This window comes from Chiloscyllium plagiosum, unplaced genomic scaffold (genome assembly GCF_037043375.1).
Source record: "Chiloscyllium plagiosum isolate Xiang-an unplaced genomic scaffold, Cpla_swu_hap1 HiC_scaffold_4, whole genome shotgun sequence".
In the NCBI taxonomy this organism is placed as follows: Eukaryota; Metazoa; Chordata; class Chondrichthyes; order Orectolobiformes; family Hemiscylliidae; genus Chiloscyllium; species Chiloscyllium plagiosum.
The window spans coordinates 27,597,704-27,620,443 of record NW_028270142.1 but is presented as its reverse complement, the minus strand read 5'-3'; the positions used below and the strand labels follow the sequence as shown (position 1 = coordinate 27,620,443).

General features: G+C 43.3%; 1 protein-coding gene across 1 annotated transcript in view; it reads left to right on the top strand.

The window, feature by feature from the left end:
• The first annotated feature begins 504 nt into the window (after nucleotides 1-504).
• Nucleotides 505-22,740, top strand: part of eif3hb (eukaryotic translation initiation factor 3, subunit H, b) — a 113,256-nt gene continuing 91,020 nt past the window's right edge. Inside the window, exons 1-2 of the mRNA XM_043688999.2 lie at nucleotides 505-652; nucleotides 8,431-8,587. Of these exons, the coding sequence (XP_043544934.1) occupies nucleotides 566-652; nucleotides 8,431-8,587 (244 nt within the window). The 5' untranslated portion in view covers nucleotides 505-565. The remainder of the gene's footprint in view (nucleotides 653-8,430; nucleotides 8,588-22,740) is intronic.

The following is a 22,740-nucleotide window of genomic DNA, read 5'->3' as shown; positions in this document are numbered from 1 at the left end:
TCGCTTCACACGTGCGGCATCTGCTACTCCTTACCTCCCCCTCCCCGCTGGCTTTTAATTTGATGCAAGTATTTTTATTTTTTTTTCCCTTTTCTTTTTTTTCTCTCTTTTTACCCCCACACTACCACCTAAGTGCGGTAGTGCTTATTTTATTGCAAATATTTTTAAAGTGAACCCTCAATTAACATCTCCCTCAGAACTCCAATTGTTTACATTTGCCTATTTCTGATTTCCCGAAGGTTACAATGATATTTGTTATTTCGCTAAATAAAAACGGAAATTACCGCGTATGCTGGAAATTAGAAGCAACAATATAAATTGCTGGGAAAGCTCAGCAGGTCTAGCACAGAGAGAGAGACAGAGAAATCAGGTCTAATTTTCCGGGTCCAGTGACCCTCCGTCAGAAGTTAAACCCGGACCTGCTGAGTTTTCCCAGTTGTTTCTGTTTGGGTTATTTCGGGACCGTGCCCGCCGATGATTCGCTTCCCCCGGCCCGGGGCCGAGTTTCCGGCGGGCACTTTCTCCTCGCCCTCCCACTTCCGCTTCTCTCTCTGCCTGCGCGAACATGGCGTCTCGGAGGGAAGGAGCTTCTGCCGCCGCGGCCTCTGCTGCCCTTGGCTCTCCCGTCAAACAGGTTCAGATCGACGGGCTGGTAAGTGGAGACACCCGGGGACCGGGCCCGGGCCCGGGCTTTAATAGAGCCGGAAGCTCGGGGTGGTCGGTGTCCGCGTCCCGTCTCCAGACCCGGTGGTAAATTTATTTCAGATGTTCTTCCAGTAGTTTCCGGGCTCACCTCCTGCGGTTCTCGATTGCTCACGTCCAGGTCCGGCAGCCTGGTTATTCCACACACACACACACACGGTTATCTCTGTGTTGGAGCCCGATGGTCAGACACGTGTGTGGAGCTTTACTACAGAAACGCTGGTATTTCTCCGTTCTCCATCCGAGATGTATTTGATGGTCTCCCTTCCGACCACACCCCCCCCCCCCCCCCGTCCGCTCCCTCCCCTCCGACCCCCCCCCCCCCCCGTCCGCTCCCTCCCCTCCGACCCCCCCCCCCCGTCCGCTCCCTCCCCTCCGACCCCCCCCCCCCGTCCGCTCCCTCCCCTCCGACCCCCCCCGTCCGCTCCCTCTCCTCCGACCCCCCCCCCCCCGTCCGCTCCCTCCCCTCCGACCCCCCCCCCCCCGTCCGCTCCCTCCCCTCCGACCCCCCCCCCCCCCGTCCGCTCCCTCCCCTCCGACCCCCCCCCCCGTCCGCTCCCTCCCCTCTGACCCCCCCCCCGTCCGCTCCCTCCCCTCCGACCCCCCCCCCCGTCCGCTCCCTCCCCTCCCCCCCCGTCCGCTCCCTCCCCTCCCCCCCCGTCCGCTCCCTCCCCTCCCCCCCCTCCCCCCCCTCCCCCCCCGTCCGCTCCCTCCCCTCCCCCCCCTCCCCCCCCGTCCGCTCCCTCCCCTCCCCCCCCTCCCCCCCCTCCCCCCCTCCCCCCCCGTCCGCTCCCTCCCCTCCCCCGTCCGCTCCCTCCCCTCCGACCCCCCCCCCGTCCGCTCCCTCCCCTCCGACCCCCCCCCCCGTCCGCTCCCTCCCCTCCGACCCCCCCCCCCCGTCCGCTCCCTCCCCTCCGACCCCCCCCCCCCGTCCGCTCCCTCCCCTCCGACCCCCCCCCCGTCCGCTCCCTCCCCTCCGACCCCCCCCCCCCGTCCGCTCCCTCCCCTCCGACCCCCCCCCCCCGTCCGCTCCCTCCCCTCCGACCCCCCCCCCCCGTCCGCTCCCTCCCCTCCGACCCCCCCCGTCCGCTCCCTCCCCTCCGACCCCCCCCGTCCGCTCCCTCCCCTCCGACCCCCCCCGTCCGCTCCCTCCCCTCCGACCCCCCCCTCCCCTCCGACCCCCCCCTCCCCTCCGACCCCCCCCGTCCGCTCCCTCTCCTCCGACCCCCTCCCCGTCCGCTCCCTCCCTGTCCGCTCCCTCCCCTCCGACCCCCACCCCCGTCCACTCCCCTCCCACCGCCCCTCCCCTCCGACCGCCCCACTCCCCTCCCCTCCCACTCCCACTCCCCTCCCCTCCCCTCCCCTCCCACTCCCACTCCCCTCCCCTCCCACTCCCACTCCCCTCCCCTCCCCTCCCACTCCCACTCCCCTCTCCTCCCACTCCCACTCCCCTCTCCTCCCACTCCCACTCCCACTCCCCTCCCACTCCCCTCCCACTCCCCTCCCACTCCCCTCCCACTCCCCTCCCACTCCCCTCCCACTCCCCTCCCACTCCCCTCCCACTCCCCTCCCCCACCCTCCCCCACCCCCCCAGTTATAGGTTAGTGTTTGGATCATTTAGTAAAGTTTTCACCTTTTGTGGTGACTCAGGGAATAGTGAGGCATGATTTCCAGCACACTACCCCAGTGGCAGTTGTAAATCAGAGGCCTGAGATCTTTTGAAATATCACTCGTAATTTGGTTTCACATGAACCATATTAATGAAGTATGAATTTGTGTTGCCCATATCAAGTGGATAATTCAGGTTGTAGAATTGAAAGATACAAATGAGAATTCACCAATTTCTAGTCTTCCTCCTTTTAATGCTTAACATTCACAATGTATTTGTAATAATATAAATGATATTTATTTTCCCTATGTGAAATTGTTCCTCAGTGTGATTGTTAGAAGTAACTTGTTCTTAGATGACAGCAAATTACATGTATATAGCACCTTCAGTCTAGTAAAACATCCATTATGGTTGTTGAGGCTCTTTGTTTCCTACAGAGCTCGAGGGTACACCTGATCAGGTCCTGGGGGTTTATCCACCTTTATGCGTTCCAAGACATCCAGCACTTCCTCCTAATATGGACGTTTTGCAAGGTGTCACCATCTATTTCCCTACAGTCTATATCTTCCATATCTTTTTCTTCAGTAAATACTGATGCAAAATACTCATTTAGTATCTTCCCCCATTTTCTGTAGCTCCACACAAAGGCTGCCTTGCTGATCTTTGAGGGTCCCTATTCTCTCCCTAGTTACCCGTTTGTCCTTAATGTATTTGTAAAAACCCTTTGGATTCTCCCTAATTCAATTTGCCAAAGCTGTCTCATGTCCCCTTTTTGCCCTCTTTATTTCCTTCAATTTCTTTAGTCATCCAGTATGCCCTATATCTACCAGCCTTTCCTTTCACTCTAACAGGAATATACTTTCTCTGGAATCTCGTTAGCTCACACCTGAAGGCTTCCCATTTTCTAGCGATCCCTTTACCTGTTGACATCTGCCCCCAATCAGCTTTCGAAAGTTCTTGCCTAATACCGTCAAAATTTGCCTTTTTTCAATTGCTGGGCCTCTTGCTGAGGTATAAGTATGATCGAGTCACAGGTGAGGTGCCGGAAGAGTGGAGGTTGGCTAACGTGGTGCCACTGTTTAAGAAGGGTGGTAAGGACAAGCCAGGGGACTGTAGATCAGTGAGCCTGACGTTGGTGGCGGGCAAGTTGTTGGAGAGAATCCTGGGGACAGGACGTACATGTATTTGGAAAGGCAAGGACTGATTAGGGATAGTCAACATGGCTTTGTGCGGGGAAAATAATGTCTCACAAACTTGATTGAGTGTTTTGAAGAACTAATAAAGAGGATTGATGAGGGCAGAGTGGTAGATGTGATTAATATGGACTTCAGTGAGGTGTTCGACAAGGTTTCTCATGGGAGACTGTTTAGCAAGGTTAGATCTCACGGAATACAGGGAGAACTAGCCATTTGGATACAGAACTGGCTCAAAGGTAGAAGACAGAGAGTGGTGATGGAGGGTTGTTTTTCAGACTGGAGGCCTGTGACCAGTGGAGTGCCACAAGGATTGGTGCTGGGTCCTCTACTTTTTGTCATTTACGTAAATGATTTGGATGGGAACATAAGAGGTACAGTTAGTAAGTTTGCAGATGACACCAAAATTGGAGGTGTAGTGGACAGCGAAGAGGGAGACCTCCGATTACAACAGGATCTTGTTCAGATGGGCCAATGGGCTGAGAAGTGGCAGATGGAGTTTAATTCAGATAAATGCGAGGTGCTGCATTTTGGGAAAGCAAATCTTAGCAGCATTTATACACTTAATGGTAAGGTCCTAGGGAGTGTTGCTGAACAAAGAGACCTTGGAGTGTAGGTTCATAGCTCCTTGAATGTGGAGTCGCAGGTAGATAGGATAGTGAAGAAGGCATTTGGTATGCTTTCTTTTATTGATCAGAGTATTGAGTACAGGAGTTGGGAGGTCATGTTGAGGCTATACAAGACATTGGTTAGGCCACTGTTGGAATATTGCGTGCAGTTCTGGTCTCCTTCCTATCGGAAAGATGTTGTGAAACTTGAAAGGGTTCAGAAAAGATTTACAAGGATGTTGCCAGGTTTGGAGGATTTGAGCTAAAGGGTGATAGGGAGAGGCTGAGGCTGTTTTCCCTGGAGCATCGGAGGCTGAGGGGTGACCTTATAGAGGTTCACAAAATTGAGTGGCATGGATAGGGTAAATAGACAAGGTCTTTTCCCTGGGATTGGCGAGTCCAGAACTAGAGGGCATAGGTTTAGCGTGAGAGGGAAAAGATATAAAAGAGACCTAAGGGGCAATGTTTTCACACAGAGGGTGGTACGTGTATAGAATGAGCTGCCAGAGGATGTGGTGGAGGCTGGTACAATTGCAACATTTAAGAGGCATTTGGATGGGTATCTGAATAGGAAGGGGCAGGTGGGACTAGATTGGGTTGGCATATTTGGTCGGCATGATCGGATTGGACCGAAGGGTCTGTTTCCATGCTGTACATCTCTATGATTCTATGACTCTATGTTCAACATTATCATCTTCACAATCTCCGAAATGATTAAGATGAAGGAGCGAGATGTTATATTTCCAAGTTTGTAGATGACAAAGGTGGGTGAGAAGGTGAACTGTGAGAAGGATGCAGAGATGTTTCATTCCGATTTGGACAAATTAAATGCGTATGCATATGCATGACAGATGAAATATAATGTGGATAACTGAGACGTTTATCCACTTTGGTAGAAAAAAAAAGACAAATTATCTGAATGATGATAGATTGGGGAAGGAGGGAGGTTTCGCGAGACTTGGGTCTCCTTGAACACCAGTTGCTGAAATAAAGCATCAGGTGCAGCAGAATTGGAGAAAGCAAATGGTAACTCAGGTGAAGTGTCATCTGGACTCGAAACATTAGTTTGCTTTCTCACCATGGACGCTGCCTGACCAGATGTGATCTCCAGCAGTTTTTGTCTTCACTATAGATTCCAGCATTTGCAGTAATTTGCTCCAGCAAATGGTACATTGGCCATCACAGCAAGAGGATTTGAATATGTGAGCAGGGATGTTTGCTGCAAATGTTCAAGGCCTTAGAAGACCACATCTAGAATACTGTGTAGTTTTGTTCTTAGGATGTTCTGGCCATGGAGAGGTGCCAACAGTTGTTACCAGATTGATTCGTGAGATGGCACGACTGACATTTGACTGGATTGTTTAGGGCTATATATTCAGTGAAGTTTTAAAAGGATGAGGAAGGATTTCACTGAAACCTTTAACATTCTAACAGGACAAGGTAAATACAGGAGATATGTTCCTGATGACTGAGTCCAGAACTAGAGGTCACAGTCCACAGGTTATGGCGTAAGCTATTTAGGACAAAGATGGGAGAAATTTCTTCACCCAGAGAGCCATGAGCCTGTGGAAATCTCTGCCACACAAAACAGTTGAGTCCAAAACCTTGAATGTTTTCAAGAAGGGGTTAGATTGAGTTCTTTGGGTTAGACATCAAGTGGCATTGGGAGAAAGTGGGAACAGAGTACTGAGTTGGACAATCATGTTGAATAATGGAACCGGTGCAAAGGGCCAAATAGACAACTACTCCTATTTTGTACTTTTAACAGTTGCTCAGCATTAGCCTCCAGTTGCCTTCTATGCTTAACTCCATTTTAAGTTTTCTGAGAAGCTGCAGATACGTAAATCAGTCGTCCTGAGCAAGAAAGCATGTAATTGTGTGATTGCCGAGTTTGGTTTGCAAGACTTCCAGTAGCTTCAACCAGTAGTCCTTGACCTATTATAATTTTTATCAACTTAAGCTGATGCTATTTCATCTAGCCATGATGTGCTACATAATACATTGTTCTTTGTAGTACATTTTTTGCTATTAGTGTAATTGATTACTCCTACACATCAGGGTAACCCTTGGCATTCATTTTAGTAGGGTGCCAAATTAGTTACTCGGATGCTTCTCTGTTTGGCTATAAAATGAGTAATTAAATTATTGACTGAGTAGAGATTTCCATACAATGATATAGATACATTCTGCAGCATGTCTAAAAATGTGTGAATGCTTGCCATATTCATAATAAAATTGGAAAAGGACCATTTTGTGCATGTTTTGTAGGTATTGAAGTCAAGTGCGCATTGCAAAATCTATAATGCACACTGCATATAATATTAATAAGCTTTTACAGCGTACTAAAAATGTTAAATACAGGGTCAGTATTCTGTTCAAAATGCACTGAAATTCTTGTTAAGTTCTGTGGTAAATTCTTCCCATGCTAAATATGAGAGAGAGAGTATTAGTTTGAAAAGCTGGAGTTGACACTAAGCATTCGGTTAAGATGTTTTTGCATCTGCATCACAGAAACATATGAATTAGGAGCAGGAGGAGGCCCTTCAGTCCTTTGACCCTGCTGTCCATTCAATAAGATCATGGCTGATATGATTTGAACCTCAAGTCTGCATTCCTGATCACCCTCACAATCTTCTCCTGCCCCTTCCCCACCCCTGACCTTTTCTTAACAGGAATCTGTCTATCTCTGGCTTTAAAACTATTGGATGACTCTGCTTCACCACTTTTTCAAGAAAGAACCTCCAAAGATTTACAATCCTCCAAATAAAATTCGCTTAATTTCTGTTTTAAATGAACCACCTCTGATTTTTTGAACACTTAGTCCCGATTTCTGGATTCTCCCATCCCTCCAATCTTCTGTTCCAATAAAGTCACCTCTTAACTCTCTTAAAAATCCAGTAGATGCAAGCATCGCTTGTCCATCCTGACTTATAAATAGCTGTTCTGTGGTATTTTGGTCTCAATGATAATGCTGACAAGCAGCATTTTGATCTGAAATGTTGGCAAATGAGCAAAATCCTGTATTTAACTCAAACTAAGTTGCTTCCTTTCCTTTTAGGGGGAGGCATTGGAACAATAGAGTCATAGAGGTATACAGCATGGAAACAGACCCTTCAGTCCAACTCGTCCATGCTGACCAGATATCCTAACCTACTCTAGTCCCATTTGCCAGCACTTGGTCCATATCTCTCTAAAGCCTTCCTATTCATATACACATCCAGACGCCTTTTAAATGCTGCAATTACACCAGCCTCCACCATTTCGTCTGGCAGCTCATTCCATACACGCACCACCCCCTGTGTGAAAAAGTTGCCCCTTAGGTCCCTTTTATATCTTTTCCCCCCCCCCACTTCACCCTAATCCTATGCCCTCTAGTTCTGGACACCCCCACCCCAGAGAAACGACTTTGTCTATTTATCCTATGCATGCCCCTCATGATTTTATAAACCTCTATAAAGTCACCCCTCAGTCTCGACGCTCCAGGGAAAGCAACCCAGCCTATTCAACCTCTCCGGATAGCTCAAATTCTCCAACCCTGACGACATCCTTGTAAATCTTTTATGAATCCTTTCAAGTTTCACAGCATCCCTGTGACGGGAAGGAGACCAGAATTGCACACAGTAAATGGTGTAATGTTGTCACTAGACTAGTATTCCAGAGCCTATCAACTCGGTATAATTTAGCTATTCAAATGGAAATAAAGCATTCACTCCTAGAAGGAAAACCTTGACTTCAGCTATTGACTATTTCTTCCCTGCAGCACATATTCGAAGAATTGCCAGGTCCATATATAGAAATACAGGTCGTCTGTTCATTTCCCTCACTCACACCATCCATCTCTTTCTGATTCCCCCTCCCTGCTGTCTGTCTCCGGGGCTTCTGGGTCCATCTGCACCAAGCTCCTTGATCTCCGTCCTCTGTCTTTCTGCCTTCCACCTCCCCTCCATCCCTGCCCTTTGGTCATCCATCTCTCCGACATGGTAACCTGAGAAGGAATCCTTTAACTTCTGGTTTTCTCTGAAAATTGACAGCCCAAGCTGCAAACAAAAGAGAAGTGCAATTATTGGAAAGGTATAAAAATTTAAGTAATCTGAATGTGTGTTGAGCACAGGCAGACAGGCACACTCCCATAGACATAATTGCACTATCTTCATTTACTCTTGATCAAACAGCAACCAACTTCTTTTTAAATAGCCCATCTTATTTCATGCCTTTCTTTCTTAATTGTATTCTGTTATTTGCATTAATATATGTACATTTACATTAGATTGAGTATGTTTGGAGTTTTCACAGGTATATCGCCATGTTCCAACTTTAGGTTGTGTTGAAGATCATCAAACATTTCCAGGAGGAGGGTCAAGGCAATGAAGTGGTCCAAGGGGTTTTATTGGGACTTGTGGTAGATGATCGCCTCGAAATTACCAATTGTTTCCCCTTCCCCCAACATACAGAAGAGGATGCTGACTTTGATGAAGGTATGTTTTGAGAAACGTTTCTGAGTACTAATATATTGCACTTTATTGTCTGAATTTTATGCTTGTATCACCTGATGACAGTCATCATGTTCAGTTGTGTAATGGCTGCCATTGGCAGATTGCTACATGGAAACTAAAAGCTAGTCAGCAATTTTCATTTGAAAGTCAGCCTTTGAGTAATTAATATTAATTAAAATCATTCCTCTCACTTTGAATTTGCTGGTAAGTTAATTAGTTTTCTATCCCACTAAAACATGCCACACGTGTACATCATCCACATGGGAGAAAAAGATGGTACCCTGAATACTCAGTGCGATGAAGGTGATATGAGTACTGGAATTTATTTTACATTAATTTCATCAGTATGATAAATTCATTTTGTACCTCCAACAATCCACTGTGATTGGAACCACAATTGCAATTGAAATTACTATGCCTATGTCCTCCTTGGTAGTGGACTAGTTAATTGATTTAGGCTGCTAGTTGCTAATTGCTAACTAATTAGTGCTGCAATATGCTTAATTGAATCTTCATCACAAACTTTTCAGCAATTGAGAATCATTTGGTGTCAACGTGTTTAGTTTGAAATAGTATTTTAAAAAGCCCGTCCGTGCACCCATCTGTGAGGCATTTGTGTGAAATCAAAATTAACAGTGATAAATTTGCATGGTTCAGGTGCATTATTATGTCATACTGTTTTGTTTAACAGTGTGAAAGTTTGAGAATAAGTAGCAAAGTTTACAGGGCGCAGTTAAGTAGCTTATACTCTTTGATTTCTGTTACTGCCCCACAAAAAAATGGAGCACCTAAGTCATATATCACAATCGCGTAACAAGATTTTACCTGTGGCTCAGTGCATAAACAACTGTTGATTTAATCTGTAGTGTCAGAAGACTTGTCACGGAGAAAAGAGAAAATGAACTGCAAATCTTTTTGAGACATGTTAATGTGCCTTCAGGCACACGCTGTAGGGATACTCAATGGACCCTTAGGAGTGGCGTCCCTAACCTTTTGGGTAGGAGTAGGTATTAAGTGATATGTTACATTGTGATGATTTCAAAGAAATTTCATCTTCAAATCAATACCATTCAGTATTTTCTAAAAATTGTAAGAACGAAAGAATTACATTTATAGTCAGTTATGTCAGGGCCAGAAGGCATTTTGTAACATTATGTTCTTACAGCAGTGGAATAAATAGCCAAATAAACACTTTTTTGTGGTTATGGATGAGGAATAAATGTTGGCCAGGACACTAGAAATTCTTAAAACATTTTTACAAGCATCTGAACAGACCAGCTTAGTTTAATGTTTCATTCAAAAGCTGGCACTGCGACAGGACACAAACCCAGTAATGTTTGACTGAAATCTTGGCATAAGTTTGGGCACAAATAGAGCTTGAACTTGCAACTGTTTGACTTTAAGGTATATGTGCTACTATTGAAACCAGTGATCTATTTGCAGGCCATGGAAGCCATGAAGCTAGTGAGCAGCAGTATGCTTAGCATACGATTTAAGCTAAAAATTGAAACTATATATTAACTCTTCAGTGTATAATACTGGAATAGTCATTTTAATATTTCATTTAGAAATAATTTAGTAAAGGCATTCGCTGATTAGGAATTTCTCCAAGTGAAGTTGACATTGTGATTTTTGCACAAATTGTAAAATTGGATTTTAGCTCAAATGATTGTGAATTATGTTTTCACTAGGAAGGGAGGCAATGGCCTAGTGGTATTATCACCAGACTGTTAATCCAGAGGAGAAAGTGAGGACTGCAGATGCTGGAGATCAGAGCTGAAAACTGCGTTGCTGGAAAAGCGCAGCAGGTCAGGCAGCCCTTCTTATGCACGAAACGTCGATTCTCCTGCTCTTTGGATGCTGCCTGACCTGCTGCGAATTTCCAGCAACACATTTTTCAGCTGTTAATCCAGAGACCCAGGACATGTTTTGGCACCTGGGTTTGAATCCTGCCGCAGTAGATGGTGGATTTGAATTCAACTTTTTAAAATAGTCTGGATTAAGAGTCCAGTGATGACCATGAATCCATAGTGAATTGTTGGAAAAACCCATCTGGTTCACTGATGGGTTTTTAGGAAAGGAAACTGCCATTCTTACCTGCTCTAGCCTGCATGTGACTCCAGACCAAAAGTAATGTGGTTGACTTTCAACTGTCCTCTGGGCAATTAGGGTTGGACAATAAATGTTGGGCTAGGTAGCGACACTCTCATCCTGTAAGTGAATTTAAAAAAAATCTTTGGTTCTTCATGGAATGTATGGCACTTGAACTTTGCGTGGACTGAGAAATTGTTATGTTTGAAGATAAACTGGCTCGAAGGTTGAAGACAGAGGGTGGTGATGGAGGGTTGTTTTTCAGATTGGAGGCCTGTGATCAGTGGAGTGCCACATATATCGGTGCTGGGTCCACTACTTTTCGTCATTTGTGTAAATGATTTGGATGTGAACATAAGAGGTATAGTTAGTATGTTTGCAGATGACACCAAAATTGGAGGTCTAGTGGACAGCGAAGAAGGTTACCTCAAATTACAACAGGATCTTGATCAGATGGGTCAATCGGCTGAGAAGTGGCAGATGGAGTTTAATTTAGATAAATGCGAGTTGCTGAATTTCGGGAAAGCAAATCTTAGCAGGACTTATACACTTAATGGTAAGGTCCTAGGGAGTGTTGCTGAACAAAGAGACCTTGGAGTGTCGGTTCATAGCTCCTTGAATGTGGAGTTTCAGATAGATAGGATAGTGAAGAAGGCGTTTGGTTTGCTTTTGTTTATTGGTCAGAGTATTGAGTACAGGAGTTGGGAGGTCATGTTGCGACTGTACAGGACATTGTATCGGCCGCTTTTGGAATGTTGCATGCATTTCTGGTCTCCTTCCTATTGGAAAGATGTTGTGAAACTTGAAAGGGTTCAGAAAAGATTGACAAGGATGTTGCCAGGGTTGGAGGATTTGAGCTATAGGGAGAGGCTGAATAGGCTGGGGCAGTTTTCCCTGAAGCGTCGGAGGCTGAGGGGTGACCTTATAGAGGTTTATAAAATCAGGAGTGGCATGGAGAGAGTTAATAGACAAGGTCTTTTCTCTGGGGAGTCCAGAACTGGAGGGCATAGGTTGAGTTGCCCTAAGGGGCAACTATTCATGCAGAGGATGGTATGTGTATGCAATGACCTGCTGGAGGAAGTCATGGAGGCTTGTACAATTGCAGCATTTAAAATGGGTGGTATTTGAATAAGAAAGGTTTGGAGGGATGTGGACCGTGTGCTAGCAAGTGGGACTCGATGTCTTTGGGATATTTGGTCGGCATGGAAGAGTTGGACGGAAGAGTCTGTTTCCGTGCTGTACGTCTTTATGATTCTAGAGATCACAATCAGATCAGCAGAATGTGCTTGAGGGGCCAAATGACCTACTCCTTCTCCATGTATGTTTCTGTATGTTTATATGTTCATATGTTCATTATGTACATGCCAAACTGCCATTTTAACTCGTGCACATGTAATGTTTGATTATCATAATCTAATCTTGTCCAATTTGCCAGCACTTGACCCATATCCCTTTGAACCGTTCCTATCGTATTCCCATCCAGATGCCTTTTAAATGCTGCAATTGTACCTGCCTTCACCACTTCCTCTGGCAGCTCATTCCATACACGTACCATCCTCTGCGTGAAAAGGTTGCCCCGTAGGTCTCTTTTATATCTTTCCCCTCTCACCATAAGCCTATGTCCTGTAGTTCTGGACTTACCCCACCCCAGGGAAACAACTTTGTCTGTTTATCCTATCTATGTCCTTCATGATTTTATAAACCTCTTTTCTGAACCATTTCAAGTTTCACAATATCTTTCTGATAGGAAGGTGACCAGAACTGCACGCAATATTCCAAAAGTGGCTTAAGCAGTTTCCTGTACTGGAGTGTTTGCAACAGAAATTTCCTATTCATTGTGCGTGACGTAATTTTTGAACTGGAGTGGCATCTTATTTCTTTGGTTATTGTTGCACATTGTTACACAGATACAATAATATTTTAGATTCTAGTACTGTTTTAAATGGTGCACTTTAAATATTAAAGTATCATATATGGTGGAAATGAAATTATACAATTAGTTTAATGCATCTAGGACTAAATTGTTTTGGAGAATTAATATTCTAGAATTGCAAATGTTCCAAATTTTTTTATTTAAAAGGATATAGCATTTGGAAGTGATCTTTTGTGAATTTTGAAAAATTACAACATTAAACACTTACTTCTTAACACTTATTTTCATTCCGTTTTTTACGTGTAAAAATCAATACACTCATTCTTTCTTGCATTTCATATTTTTTCCAATTTTATTAAAATACAACGAACTTTGTTTTAACCGATACCTTATGAAATGACACTGTTGATAAACTGGCAAAAATTAGATACCTCAAATGCGAAAAGTTTATTTTACAGGTGTCCCCCCCTATCTGTGGGTGATACGTTACGTTCCAAGACCTATCGTGGATGCCCAAAGCGGTAGATAGTAGCTAACCCTATCATTTAAATGGGAAACTTACATCCTTGGCAGCCCCCTGGAATTATTTCTGGAATGTTCCATGTAATAGTTTCAGGCTGCGGTAAACTTTGGATAACTGAAACTCCCGAAACCAAATCCACAGATACAGGGGTTCTAATGTATTATTATGATCTCTGTGATGCCTGAATAGTCATTTTGAGGGTGTGAGTTAGAAAGCTCTGCTGATAAGTTTACTTAAGGCAAAGTTGCATTCTTATTCAAGTGATTTATACAAAAATAAAGTATAACAATTATTTGTATACTCCATGCATTACGTTTCTATTATTTAGTGTGTATTTTTACATTGATTGTGTGGACCTTTTGATCAACTGGAATATTTGATTAACTGGTACATTCCTGGTCTTATAGGTGCCAGTTAATAAAATGTTTGCTGTACTTGTTCACCTTTCTAAAAGCCTCAACCTAAAGCATTGAATTACCTCTTTTCCACGAGTGGAAACGCACGTGTTTCTAGCACTTGTATAAAGTCCAGAGCTCAGCCAATCCCTCACTGTCCTACAATTGTACGACTTTAATTTTTTTTGGAGACACTGACTGATGTCACATTAGTCAAGATGGTGGCGGTTGCAAGATAAGAAGCATTCAGGCTGCTGTGTCCATGCTCTCCTGCTCAGCCAATTGGCTGCATTCTTCTTTGTTTTTTTTTGGCTTCGTCATTTCTCTTTTGTATCAAAGTTCACCTTTTCTTCTTCTCTGTGACTATGCTGGAAGAAGGCGGTTGCGAGGGCCAGCTACGGTCTCACAGCGTGGTGGACCAGATGACCGTTCCTTGTGGCCATGGTGGCTGCAGCTTTATTGAATGTTTCATTGTCAGTGATTTGGTGCGGTCTGTTCCTCCTGACAGCGCTGTGGCAGTTTCACTCGTGGCTACAGATGTGGCGCATCGGGTGGTGACTGAAATAGCGATGGCTTCAGCATCGGTGACTTGGATCGGATCTGTCCCTCGTTGGCAAGGCATTGATGCAATGTTTTTGGTTTTGGCACTGGCAGTTTTATGGGTCGACCCTGGAAATCCTTGCTTTGGTGGCCATGGAGGGCTTTGGCGTGTCCTGTAGCCATTTCATAAATGGAGGAAACAAATGATGAACTTAACTTTGTCTCAATTTTTATTTTAGTTTCTGACATTAAAATGGCACTGTATTATGGCAACTTGTACATATCTCACTGTATTTTCATAAGTACAAGTGACCTATTGTATACATCTGCACTATACTGCTGTACTATTACTCGTGCTTGTTGAACATGTTTCAGACCTTTGTTGATTAATCTCTTTATACTCACTCAACATTTTCAATTTCTATTTTAATAACTTATTTATATTTGTCTTTGCACTTATTGTCTGTTATGTAAGTGCTTCTTGTTTTAGGTTTGATGTCATCATCTTTTTATTTGTGGACTCGTTGGTTTTGATGTATCATATTTTGGTCTGTCCGCAATTTTCTTGATCTGCTTCCTTAATATCTGAGACATTTTCTCCAATTTTAGGTGACTGTACTTCTCTCAAATCACAACCAGGTGCAACAGCGCTTTTTCTTCTTGGAATAATAGTATATTGGCCCTGATTTTGCTCTGATAAAGGAACAGCTTTTCCAGTTCACTTCTTTGTCACTTGCGTAGATTTTGTACATGTCAGTGGATATTTCTGCAAATTTCTCACCTGCTGTACTCTCTATAGGGTATTTGTCACATATGAACAGACCTGGTATGAGTGAGACTCTTGAAATTGAATCAGAGCTCAGACTTAGAAAGAAGGAAATATTAATTAGATTTAAATCATATGCAGAAATCAGTAACAAGATTGAAAAAATACAGAGGGGATTAAGGGACTGAGCTAAGTTTGCAGAAATTATATTAAATTAGTTTTTACTTTTTAAATCAAAGATGAATTTTATTCTGAAAGTCATTATCACTGATTTTGCCATTAGAAATTCACTTTCCCTAAAATACTTGAGCTTGAAACTTTTCAGTCTTCACTGTAGAACTACTAAGCAAGTGGTTGGAGGGTTCCTAGGCGGAAGATGAGGCACTCTTCCTCCAACCGTCGTGTTGCTATGGTCTGGCGATGGAGGAGTCCAAGGACCTGCATGTCCTTGGTGGAGTGGGAGGAGGAGTTGAAGTGTTGAGCCACGGGGTGGTTGGGGTGGTTGGGTTGGTTGGTCCAGGTGTCCCAGAGGTGTTCTCTGAAACGTCCCACTCCACCAATGACATGCAGGTCCTTGGGCTCCTCCATCGCCAGACCATAGCAACACGACAGTTGGAGGAAGAGCGCCTCATCTTCTGCCTAGGAACCCTCCAACCACAAGGGATGAACTCAGATTTCTCCAGTTTCCTCATTTCCCCTCCCCCCACCTTGTCTCAGTCAAATCCCTCGAACTCCGCACCGCCTTCCTAACCTGCAATCTTCTTCCTGACCTCTCCGCCCCCACCCCACTCCGGCCTATCACCCTCACCTTGACCTCCTTCCACCTATTGCATTTCCAACGCCCCTCCCTCAAGTCCCTCCTCCCTACCTTTTATCTTAGCCTGCTGGACACACTTTCCTCATTCCTGAAGAAGGGCTTATACCCGAAACGTTGATTCTCCTGTTCCTTGGATGCTGCCTGACCTGCGCTTTTCCAGAAACACATTTTCAGCTCTGATCTCCAACATCTGCAGTCCTCACTTTCTCCTCGATTATTTTAAGTTTAGCCAACTTTTTATTTTTTCAGTAAATTCACAGACTACATTTTCACAATTTTGTCCTGTTCAACCTCTCTCAACTATTACATGGAAGCTTAAAGTTATCTAGATATTATAAGAAACAAGAATGAATTATGTTTTAGTAACATTGTGGAAAAAAGATCAGCTGTGCATAAGAATGTATTTATTTGAGAGCTGTTACAACCACTGGTCACATTGTATTGACTTTGTTTTTGTTAAAGCTATGCAGTGTTCCTTGACTAAAACTTTAAACTAAAATGACTACAGTTTTATTCACAAGTTATGTAAAATCACTTGTGCATGACCATTTGCTGGTTTTAATAAGAAAAATTTAAAATGCCTGGTCACTTTTCTGATGCATGCCAGCCAACCTGTACAGACTCAGGATTACTTTTCAACAGACAAATTGGTTCCTCTGAATATTTTATGAAATTGAAATATGGCTCAGTAAGCAAAATACTGTGAAGCATTTATGCAACAACAGAGGGAAATATTTAGATTAGCCTTGATACAATTTTATGTTTATGAAACAGTTTTGTGCTGTTGAGTACATTGAAGGCTTTGCATAAGGGTCCAAATTAAGCAGTGTATAGACTACCAAGAGCATTAGGAATTTATTAAGTGTCATGATTTATTATTATTTTCTTTTGTTCCTGGGATATAGACTATGTTGTCATTTCAACAATTATTGTAGTTGCATAGAGAGGCTGATGGTGAACCTTTCTGGATTAGTGGTGCTGGAAAAGCACAGCAGTTTAGGCAGCATCCGAGGAGCAGTAAAATCGACGTTTCGGGCAAAAGCCCTTCATCAGGAATACAGCCAGAGCGCCTGAAGGGTGGAGAGATAAATGAGAGGAGACTTCTCTTATTTATATCTCTCCACCCTTCAGGCACTTTGCCTGTATTCCTGATGAAGGGCTTTTGTCCGAAACGTCGATTTTACTGCTCCTCGGATGCTGCCTGAACTGCTGTGCTTTTCCAGCACTACTAATCCAGAATCTGGTTTCCAGCATCTGCAGTCATTGTTTTTACCACCCTGGTGGTGAACCTTTTGACATAAACTGTTGCAGTTGTTTTGGTGATGGTAATTTTGGAAGATGCTGAGATTGTGCCTTCTGGGATACAGATGAGAGGTCATAATGGAACATTGATGTAATCTCACTCTCCTGATATGGAAAATATTTAAAGAGAAACCCGGAAGTAATGGGTACTCCCACAGCATTACTGTTCATGTCTATCTCTACATAAAGCCACCGGGATGGCCTGAATTTCTGAAGTAAAATGCTGCAGTGAAATTGTATCGAATAAGGCAGGAGGGAACGTGAGTAGATTTGAAGGAAGAGGCCTTCTTTCAAGTGGCTTTATCCCAGCATCGAAAGTCCAGCCCCAGGTTGGCTCAGCTTCTGCCGATTGTTGACATCACAGTCAGCACTGTGACAACCCTACCTCTGTCACAAGCCAGTGATTCTGCTGCTGTGCAGAGGAATCTGGGTTTCCTTCTGCATGAATCTCACAAAGTTGGTTTACAGGTGCAGCAGATAATAAGGCAAATGGAATATTGTCTTTGACTGCTAGATGGATGCAGTTTAAAAATAGGGAGGTTATGTTGCAGCTGGTACTGGTGAGGCCACACCTAGAGTAGTGAATACAGTTTTGATCTCCTTACTTGCGAAAGGATGTCCTGTCACTGGTAGGGTTGCAGAGGATGTTCGCTAGGTTGATTCTGGGGTTGAGAGGTTTGGCTTATGAGGAGAGATTGTGTCAACTGGAACTATACTCAATTTAGATGAATTTGGGGGCGGGGGGGGGCATCTTATAGAAACATAAACCTATGAAGGGAATAGATAAGACAGAAACAAGGAGGTTGCTTCCACTGGCAAGTGGAGCTAGAACTAGGGGGCATAACCTCTAAATTAAGGGTAGCAGATTTAGGAGTGAGTTGTGGAGGGACTTCTTCACCCAAAGGGTCATGAATCTGTGGAATTCCCTGCTCAGTAAAGCAGTTGAGGTTACCTTGAATGTTTTTAAGATAAAGATACATTTTTGAACCTAAAAAAAAATTAAAGGTGATGGTGAGCGGACGGGTAAGTGGAGCTGAGTCCATGAAGAGATCAACCATGATCTTCCTGAATGGTCGAACAGGCTCGACGGGCCAGATGGCCACCTTCTGCTCTTATTTCCTTTCTTATGTGATTCATTTACAAAGTTCAATATTAAATCTACACTTCTGATGCCTCTATTGCAGTTTTAACTGTTGAGATCCATGTTCCTCTATTATGATGTTTGACTTATTGCAATTCTCTCTCACTGTTGCCTTACGCTTCTGGTTAGTGTGAGCCAACTGTTCAGTTTAAGTTATTGATATGAGCCTGGATGAATCCTGAATGTATGACTCTATGTACTTGTCAAAGCTACCTCCACATAGTCATAGAGATGTACAGCATGGAAACAGACATTTTGGTCCAACCAGTCCATATCGACCAGATATCCCAACCCAATCTAGTCCCACCTGCCAGCACCCGGCCCATATCCCTCCAAACCCTTCCTATTCATATACCCATCCAAATGCCTCTTAAATGTTGCAATTGTACCAGCCTCCACCTTGACAGATTTGGTACTTTGCACCAGCGACATGTTTCATATTAAGCATAAGTAATTATATTATTAGAAAGGAGTTAGATGTAGTTTCTAGGGTTTAGGGAATCAAGGGGGAGGGGGAAAATGTGGGAATAGGGTACTGAATGAATGATTATCCATGGATTGTCTTGAGCAGGTTCGAAGGGTCTTCTGTTAGTCATATTTTCTGTGTATCTTTGTAAATTGTGTAACTTATTTTTAGGCAGATATAGTATTTTGTAGGGTATTGCATGGAACCTTTATACTATGATGCTTTCAGAACCAAAAGGGTTGAAAACCCCTGATGCAGAATCACATGTCAAAGTTATTATATATTCTGTTTTGTTGGGATTATGGAGTAGGAGTAGGTCTATTGGTACTTTGACCCTGCTCTGTCATTCAATTAGATATTTGCTGATTTATTTGTATTTCAAATTCCACATTCCCGTTTATCCTCAGTGACATTAGATTCTTGTAGACAAGGGAATAAAAGTACCTCTGCATTAAAAACATTCAATGGCCTGTTCCCATCACCACCTTTGGCAGAGTGCTGCAAAGTCACATAACCCTCTGAACAAAAGGGATTCTCTTCATCTTTGACGTAAAAGGGTCAGAAAAAAATTAACTTCTGGATCGACCCACCAAAAAGAAACATTCTTTCTATGACCACATTGTCAAGACCACCATTTGGTTAGACTTGTATACTTCAAGTCACCTCTCCCTTTTCTCAATTCCAGTAGAAACAAGGTCAGTCTAATCAACCTTTCTTCAAAAGGCTGTCCATCAATTTAGTAAATCTCCTCTAAACGGCCTGCAGTAAGTTTACATCCTTTGTTGAATAAGGAGACTAAAACTGCACACCTTTTATTTGAGATGTGGTTTCACTCAAGTCTTATAAAAGAGGTTCTGCTTCATTACCTATTTCAATTCCTATCTTAATAAATGCTAGCATTTTGTCAGTACCTTTAGTAACTTGCACTACCTGCTTATTGACCTTTTGTGATTCATGCACCATAATCTTCTACACTTCAGAATTCTGTAAACATTCTCTGTTTAAGCAATCTTCTGCTTTTTTTATTCTTCCTGCCAAAGTAAGCAACATCTGCCAGATTTTTGACCCCTTGCTAAACTTCCATGTCCTTCTAATAATGCACTGACAAACTGGAAAGCATGTTATCAGTGTGCATAAATGACCACCAATTTTGATGTAACTTATAAAATGCTATGGCCCAGCACAGACCTTTGTGGGACTCTTGCTACTTACTGCCAATCAGGATAAGACCTCTGCAGGCATACTCTGTTTTCTGCGATTCAACCAATCTTCTTTCTATGTTAACCCTTACATTGTGAGCTCCTATTTTGCATAATGTGCTTTTATATGGTATGTTGTCACATGTCTTCTGGAAATCCAAATATAATGCATGTGGCATCCCTTTATCCATTAAGCATGTTACTTCTTCAACGGACTCGAATAAATTGAGTCAACATTATTTCTTTTTCACCATTATAAGTAATGTATTCCTCATTCCCTGGTATGCCTGATGCTGCTGTAGGCATTACCTTTTAAATAAATCCATTGAACCAGAATGGATCTTTTGTTTTAATGTTAGTGTGAAGAATGTACCAGGCCTTGATGTTACAAACTGAATTGTTAAACATATACAAATTCCACAGATAATAGTAAGAGTAGGCCACTCAGCCCTTGAGCATGCTCCCCCATTTAATGACTGTTCTGATTGCAAACTCAAATCCACTTTTCCAGCTACCTTTGATACCTTTCGGTGCCTTATTTAACAAGAACCTCTTTACTTCATAGAATCATAGAATCCCTACGGGCGGAAGCAGGCCATTCACACTGACCCTCTAAGAGCAACCCACCTGGATCCTCCCTCCATTCTATCTCTGTAACCCTGCATTTCTTAACGCTAATCCACCTAGCCTGCACATTCCTGGGCACTATGGGGCAATTTAGCATGACCAATCTCCCTAACCTGCACATTTTTGGTCTGCGGGAGGGAAGCTATGCTGACATGTGGAGAATGTGCACACTCCACGCAGACAGTCGTCCGAGGGTGGAATTGATCTTTGGTCCCTGGTGCTTTGTGGCACTGAGCCACTGTGCGCCCTCGTTCAGACTTCAAAGTATTCGTGGACAGCTTTTATCACCTTTACAGGGAGAGATTTCCTAATCATGATCTTCTGAAAGAAAACAAAAGCCCTCACCACTGTTTGAAATGAGTGACTCCTAATTTTTACAGTGATCCTATTCCATATTCTTCTATAAGGGAAAACAACCTCATCCTTTCCACATCTATCCTGCCACAACCACTCAGGATTTTATACATTTCAATCAAGTTGTTTCTTATTCTTCTAAATATCAGTGGGTGCAAGCCAAGCCTGTCCAATTTTTACTTATAAGTCAGTCTACCCATCCCAGGTATTAATCCATTAAGTGGATCAGTCTCCAAAGCACCTGTTTGTTATTGATGGACCTTTTTTTACATTGTTCGATGGATGTGGATGTTATAGGCTGGGACTTCTTTCATTGGAGCATAAGAGGTTGAGGGGTGACCTTAGAGGTTTATAAAATTATGAAGGGCTTAGATAAGATGGATATCAAAAGTCTTTTCTTTAGTTCAAAACTTGGGGGCATATTTTTAAAATAAGAAGAGCAAGATTAAAAAGGGACCTGAAGGGCAACTTTTTCACTAAGGGTGATTCGCACGTGGAATGACCTGCCGGAGGAAGGTTTAGAGGGATGTGGGCAAATTACAGTGTTAAGTTGGTCACCATGGATTGCTTGGACCGAAGGGTCTGTTTCCATGCTGTATGATTCTGACTTTGTTTAATTCCTGTTCCTAATTGCCTTTAAGGTTGTGGTGAGTGAGCTCTTGAACCACTGCAGTCCTTTAATGTATAGGCATCCGTTTAGTGCTGTTGGAAGGGAGTTCCAGGATTGTGACCCAGTGACAGTGAAGGAATGGCAATACGGTTCCAAGTCAAAGATTGTAAGTGACTTGGAGGTGAATGTACATCTGTTGGCCTTTCATTATTGGTGTTATAGGTCACCGGGTTAGCAAGTGCTGTCAAAGGAGTCTTGGTGAGTTGTTGCAGTGCATCTTGAATATGATGTTATTCTTCCAATGGTGGTAAGGTAGTAAATTATCATATAAAGTCAGTTGCTTTGAGTTGGATTGTGTTAAGCTTGTTCAATGCTGTTGGAGTTGCACTCATTCAAACAAGAGGATAGTATTTCATTATACACCTGATTTGTGCCTTTTAGATGGTGGTCAGATTTTGTGAAATTACAAAGTGAGTTACTCATTCCAGAATTCTGAGTCTGTGACCTGCTCTTGTGGTTACATAATGGTTGCTTCAGTTAGATTTCTGAGCAGATTGCCCTCAATGTTAATGTAGGGCCTTCATGAGTGTCTCGGCAGTGATTGTCTCGTAATCCCGAATTAACCCCCTTACCCCTTATCACACCACTTCCACGAAACCTGACTTGCCTGTGACCCCAACCATATGACTTCATCTTCCCCACTTCTCATCAAACCCAGCTTGCTACCCTGCCCTACCTATTCACTCATTTGTCCAGTTTGTCTATTTGTCCATTCGCTGACTTTATCTGTTCACACTGGATCTTTAAAATTACCTTAAGGGCAGCCTTCATCTCTTAAATTGATATTATTGTGCTGCTATTGCATTGATATTGTGGAGAAAAGATGTGTTGGTGAATAGGAATTTATAAAAATGTTAGTGTGATGCGAAGTAGGAAGAGGTTACTTGAATGCATGTTTATATTGCTGTTGTATTAAGAGAGAACCACAGGAGGGCACTATATACTGTAAAATTAATGCTAGACTTTTTTTAAATTTCAGGCAATTGTAAATGTTAACTTCGGTCAAAATTGGACATTTGCTCACTGGGAAAGTGAAATCTAAGCAGTGTTTATTTTGTCTTCCGTCAAGTGCTGATTTCTGAATAACCCAAAACCTGGCCCCAACTATTTGTTGGATGCAGCCTTACTTGCAACCTAGAGCCTGTGGACCAGTTTAAATCTTTCCTTTGCTACTGCACGTGGCTCCTGTGACTAGAAAGATAGATTAATATGTTAGTTGGACCCCTTCCTTGTTCCTAATCCTCCTTTCAACCAGTTCTCCTTCCCATCCTCCTGAAATGCTCAAATGTGAGAATAAGAAGGTAAAACAGTAAATATAGAAAGGCACACAATGAAATAGAATAACATGGAGGTTGAGCAGGATATTAAAAA